This window comes from Cornus florida, unplaced genomic scaffold, assembly GCF_030987335.1.
Source record: "Cornus florida cultivar Cherokee Brave unplaced genomic scaffold, ASM3098733v1 CherokeeBrave_3.0.0_Hap2_Chr01, whole genome shotgun sequence".
Taxonomy (NCBI): domain Eukaryota; kingdom Viridiplantae; phylum Streptophyta; class Magnoliopsida; order Cornales; family Cornaceae; genus Cornus; species Cornus florida.
In genome coordinates this window covers 23,147,924-23,153,722 of record NW_026775571.1, presented here as the reverse complement: position 1 = coordinate 23,153,722, position 5,799 = coordinate 23,147,924, and the positions used below count along the sequence as shown (strand labels likewise).

Here is a 5,799-nt window from a genome sequence, read left to right as displayed (position 1 = left end):
TACTACCTCGGACCTCAAGAGTCCGGTACATTACAGTTCCTCTTAGGCTCATAGGCGAGGAACTACATACCTCAGACTTCAAGAGTCGGGTACATTACAGTTCCTCTCAGGCTTATAGCCGAGAAACTGCATACCTCAGACTTCGAGAGTCCGGTACATTACAGTTCCTCCCAGGCTCATAGCCGAGGAACTGCATACCTCAGCATTCGAGAGTCCGGTACATTACAGTTCCTCTCAAGCTCATAGCCGAGGAACTTACTACCTCGGACCTCAAGAGTCCGATACCTTACAGTTCCTCTCTGGCTCATGGCCGAGGAACTTACTACCTCGGACCTCAAGAGTCCGATACCTTACAGTTCCTCTCAGGCTTATGGCCGAGGAACTTACTATCTCAGACCTCAAGAGTCCGGTACATTACAGCTCCTCTCAGGCTCATAGCCGAGGAACTACATACCTCAGACTTCAAGAGTCTGGTACATTACAGTTCCTCTCAGGCTCATAGCCGAGGAACTGCATACCTCAGACTTCGAGAGTCCGGTACATTACAGTTCCTCTCAGGCTCATTGCCGAGGAATTAGATACCTCGGACCTCCAGAGTTCGGTACAATACAATTTCCCTCAAACTTATCGCCGAGGAACTACATGCCTCGGCTCTCCAGAATCCGTTACATTACAGTTCCTCTAAGGCTCAGCGCCGAGGAATAATTCGCTTCGGACCCTAAGTGTCCGGTTCAACACGTTTTCTTTAAGGCTCAGCACCGAAGAATACTTCGCTTCTGATCCTAAGTGTCCGATTCAGCAGATTTCCTCTAAGGCTTAGCACCGAGGAATACTTTGCTTAGGACTCTAAGTTTCCAGTTCAGTACATTTCCTCTCATGCTCAGTGCCGAGGAACTGTACACTTCGGACCACAAAAAATATAAGGTCCTCAAACAAGTGTATTTTCTTGAGAAACAGGAGGATATTACTGTGCAACAAAGTGTATACAATGTAAGGGCAGTCACAAATTCCCATAACAGAGCAGAGTCAAAATTGTCCACCACAGTTGGACTTGAAGTTGGAGGAATCGAAGGGTTGGGAGCTGCAGGAACTGATGAAGTTGGAGCTAGATGATCATCCTGATGAGACTTCACCATTTCAGCAAAAAGCACTTCAGCTTCTTGGGCTTGTGGACCCTCAGGATAAGGGAAGGACATTTCCATGTCAGCATTAAAGGCCTTCGGATCGTTCAACTTGTCTCCCGAACCTTGTACAAAGCCAAACCGAAAGGCCTTAGTCCTGGACAAGCGCACCAAGATGCAATCTTTGCATTCATGGCTGCATACGAGACCTTCTTTTAAGAATTGCCAAGATCTTTCTCCAACTTCTTGATGGACAGAAGACAAAAAGGAAGGGAGAATGACGAACCTCAATGGCTCGAACAGGGCCAGATGGAGGAAGTTATTCCAACTCCATATTACATTCCTCGAGCAACTGCTAGTGCTACAGAGGGGTCGGTAATCATAGAATCACCAGAGTGAAGAACTGATTTATCAGCTCTAGATATAAATGGCTTCCAAGGTGCTCTAGTCTCTGCCATGACAAATGCTCTAACCTAGTGATGTGACAAAGTGAAGAACGTAAGGGATGAAATGAACGCAGTAAGAGCGGAAGTAACTCTTATGGAAACCCTTTGGTCAGAATATCAGTAATCACGCCTCAAATCCACTTCTAACGAAATTGGTAATTGTACAGCTTCAATTCCCTTCTTATTAGGAGTGGTACTCCAATTAAAAAAAGAATTAGGGGCTAAGTGTGGAGGGAAAAAATCCCCTCCAATGAGAATAATCCACGTCATCATAAATATAAACATATCCTTGATAAGTTTATAAAGCCCACCTCGCTCAAACCCAAATTGGGTTTGATACTAGTCCAAGATCGTTGTTCACAAGCCCAATACTATTGTTATATGACCTTCAGCCTTGTTGAAGCCCGAATTAAGAGATTATCAGCCCAACATGTTAATATTTAACATCCGGTCCGTTACTCAAGCCCAGCCGGATCAAAGTATGTTCAGCCCAGTTACTCAAGAACGCACAAGTCCTACCAGTTGAAGGATTTACCGTAGAAGGAAAATTCTAAGATAGGAAGTTCTATACAAGGCAAGTTCTATGTATGGAAAATTAGACAATGGAAAGAACTCTATTAATAAAGAATGTTTATATAGAAAGAATTGGAGGACAAGCAACGCGAGTCCTACCATAATTTTACAATCTTTTGTATATAAATAGAGGCTTAGACCTCCAATAAAGGGATCAAGCAATTTACGCTTCTCTATACACTGTTCTTATTTATTTTTATTGTTTTTTGAGTGAGTTGTTTTATTTTTCTCAATCATTATTGGTTGAGCGAAATTTTGCACCTACAATAATCAATCGAATAAAGCCAATCGAATAAAGCCAATTTAGACGTCAAATTTGACCAACTATAAATTTATAATCCATTGGTTGCATGTATTGACTTCTTGAAATCTAGAAACCATTTAAATATAACTTTATGGACTCCATATCAGGTTGTTAGGTACAAATTATTAGTTTATTTCAGTGCATAGAATTCTTGGCATCCCAAATTTGAAAATTCAAGGCTTTCTCACTTATTATAAGGTCCACGCAGTTTTACTTGTTCACATGTATTCTCATTATAAGGCGATAACAAGTACTGAATATTTTCAATTGTAATAATACCAGCCAAACTTTAAGCTCAGTCTATAAATACCAACTTGAGGTCTCTCATTTCCCTCACCCCAAAACCTCTCTACAAGCCAATTAATCAATCCTTGATACTTTATTTCTCTTCTTCCTTCACTCAAATTTCAATATCATGGGTGTTATCAGTTATGATATGGAGGTTACCTCTTCAATCCCGGCAGCCAAGATGTTCAAGGCTTTTGTCCTTGACGCTGACAACCTCATTCCCAAGATCTTGCCACAAGCAATTAAGAGTGTTGAAATTATCCAAGGTGATGGAGGAGTCGGGACTGTGAAGGTCATCTCTTTTGGCGAAGGCAGCCAATTCAATAGCGTCAAACACCAAGTTGATGGGCTTGACAAAGAGAACTTTGTCTATAGTTATAGCATCATCGAAGGTGATGCCCTGATGGGTGTACTTGAAAAAATCTCTTACGAGATCAAGATCGAAGCTTCGTCTGATGGAGGATCGGTATGCAAGAACAGTAGCAAATACCACACCAAAGGTGAAGTTGGGATCACAGAGGACCAAATCAAGGGTGGCAAAGAAAAGGCTTTGGGAATGTTCAAGGCTGTTGAGGCATATCTCTTGGCAAATCCTGATGCCTACAACTAAATACAACTTAATCTGTGTACTGAGATATACGGTTTCATGGGCGTGCCTTTGTATTGTTACTTATAGGTGTGGTTTTCTATTAGTTGTGGCTTACAAAAACTGCCTTCGGCTTTAAATAAGGGGAATAAACTCCATTAAGATTGCTATCAAGAAGTTGTTTGTACTATTTTATAAGATTGAAAAATTCATGTTTTTCGAGATGATTTTTTTCTTCATTGACCTGCCAATTCATTTTGGATTGAGATACTATGGATAACATTAGAGTCGGTAATAATTAGAGTAGTCTATTAATATTGAAACCATTAATATGAAGTCCACTTTTCTTAAAGGACCTATTCTAAATGTAAGAGAATCTAATTGTTTGATTTTTCAATGCACTTACCTGAGGGGGAAAAACATGACTAATTTGAAAATAATGGGTCGACCTTACATCACACTTTCTTTCATAAGTAACACGAATATACCAAAAAGGTGAGTTCCCACCAGCTTTTTTGACACAAGTTTACGACTATAAAGTATGTTCGGTTTCGTTGGTTAGAGTTTTAAAATTGGAGAAAGTATAGTTTAAATTTTTATAATTTTGAACTACATTTTTCTTCAATTATATCAAATCTTATTCCAAGACTTCAATTCCATATGGTGGAACATAACCAGAATGTATTCCGAAGCCGATCATCAGTGCAATAATAAGGTTTGCTCCATTATGAGTTGGAGGTCACGGACTGTATACATTCCTTCCCTCATCTGTTACAAAAATATTACTCAGAATTAGAAAAATGTAAAACTCGGCTAATTAAATCCCCTAAAATTATATTGAAACGTCTAATTTTACTCTGAAATAATGTTCAATCATGGAAACAATATTGTCTTTTATGCGGAGAGCGTCCCAAAATTACATGCATATTTGTCAAGCTCCTCAACTCCTACCAAATTGAATGTTACGAATATTTTTCCAATTTTTTTCTTCTGAATTTGTGTCCGTTAGATAATATTTGTAATGGGGAAAAAAAAATTTTGGTTTTTAGTAGAGGTTCCAAATTTTAGTAACTCTTTTTCTTCAGACAATTTATAACTTTTTTATTTTTTTATTTTTTTATTTTTTTTATAAAGACAATTTTACTCATTCTTTTACAAAGTCCAAAAAAAGATTATAAAACCATTGTTGTCAATAGAAACGTAATAAATTTCTCTCAGTAAAAAGCTTGTAAGATGCTTGGTATACATTTTAAAAAGGACTTTTCACAACTCAAAACACTTTTTAAATTTATTTAGTACTAATACTGTTTAATGCAATTGTATTACTAATTTAACAAAATTGCGGTTTAATAGAGTTTTCTTAGTAACAGTAGTACTTCGTAAAATTAACCAATCTTACTGTCATTATCTCTGTCTATGTATCAACTTGTTAAGGTATATAGAGTTGAAATGTATTTGTGAGATCCACAAATGGGAACGTACAAATGAGATATATATATATATATATATATATAGCCAATGAGACATATATAGAAGAGTGTAATTTAAATTACATATTCTACTTCAATAAACTGCATCTCCTGATGTCTGAAATTGATGGTATTTTACCACCATGTATAATTTATGATTCAATTGAACGAAAATTTCAAAATTAGTGTACTACATAAAATAAGTTTCTCAATGTGAGATATAATTTTTTTAATTGGCAAATTTTGATGTCAAAACAAGTCCGATCAAGTTGTAATTTAAAGTTCAAAATTCAAGATCAAGATCGGTTACGGAATTGGAAAGTTGTTCAGGATCAATATATTAAAATATACGGAAAAGGAATGAACAACACATTAGGAAGATGAGTTTTGAGATTTGGACACTTCTCATTATTGGTATAGGTTGGAAAAATAGGTGCCAGACCTTCAAAAGTTCAAGACTAGCCATCTTGAACCGGTTTAGGTATTTTTCGAACCGGTTCAAGCATCAAACAATTACTTTGAATTTTAATTGGCCATTTTGAACCGGTTCAGCCATTCTTGAACCGGTTCAAGGTATTTAGCAGAATTTGATAACTTAGTTTCCTGTTCGGATTCTTCTTCCTATTTGGTTTAGAATACTACCAAAAGTCTTATGCACGAAAATTATATTTTCCTATGCATATCTAGGTCTTTGAAAATTCTATATAAACCTTGAGTTTCATCTACGTTGATACGGCTTTTGCACTACAACTTCAGATTACTTTAAAGCCTATTAGAGAGATATTTTTGCAAAAAATTAAAGTTGATTTTTCTGTCTTTCTTTCTAAAACACACTCATAAATACAAGAGTGAGTTTAGAGTGTTGTTCAAATCCTGATCGTGATCAAAGTCTTACATCTATAACGATTAGAAAAAGCAGATCTACATCTTCTACATTAAGTTCATATCATAAAGAATAGAGGTGAAGCGATTGATCACACTTTGAAAGGGTTAAGGCATTCGATGAGTGTTG

At 37.0% G+C, this 5,799-nt stretch overlaps 1 protein-coding gene across 1 annotated transcript; it reads left to right on the top strand.

The window, feature by feature from the left end:
- The first annotated feature begins 2,721 nt into the window (after positions 1 to 2,721).
- LOC132293775 (major allergen Pru ar 1-like) lies at positions 2,722 to 3,542 on the top strand. The gene has a single exon (XM_059791402.1). The coding sequence runs from the start codon at positions 2,860 to 2,862 to the stop codon at positions 3,340 to 3,342; it is 483 nt and encodes a 160-aa protein (XP_059647385.1). The 5' UTR covers positions 2,722 to 2,859; the 3' UTR covers positions 3,343 to 3,542.
- Positions 3,543 to 5,799: the final 2,257 nt, after the last annotated feature.

Bases quoted from the DNA above. Each gene is read 5' to 3' on its own strand.
- LOC132293775 (XM_059791402.1), top strand. From the start codon at position 2,860: ATGGGTGTTATCAGTTATGATATGGAGGTTACCTCTTCAATCCCGGCA.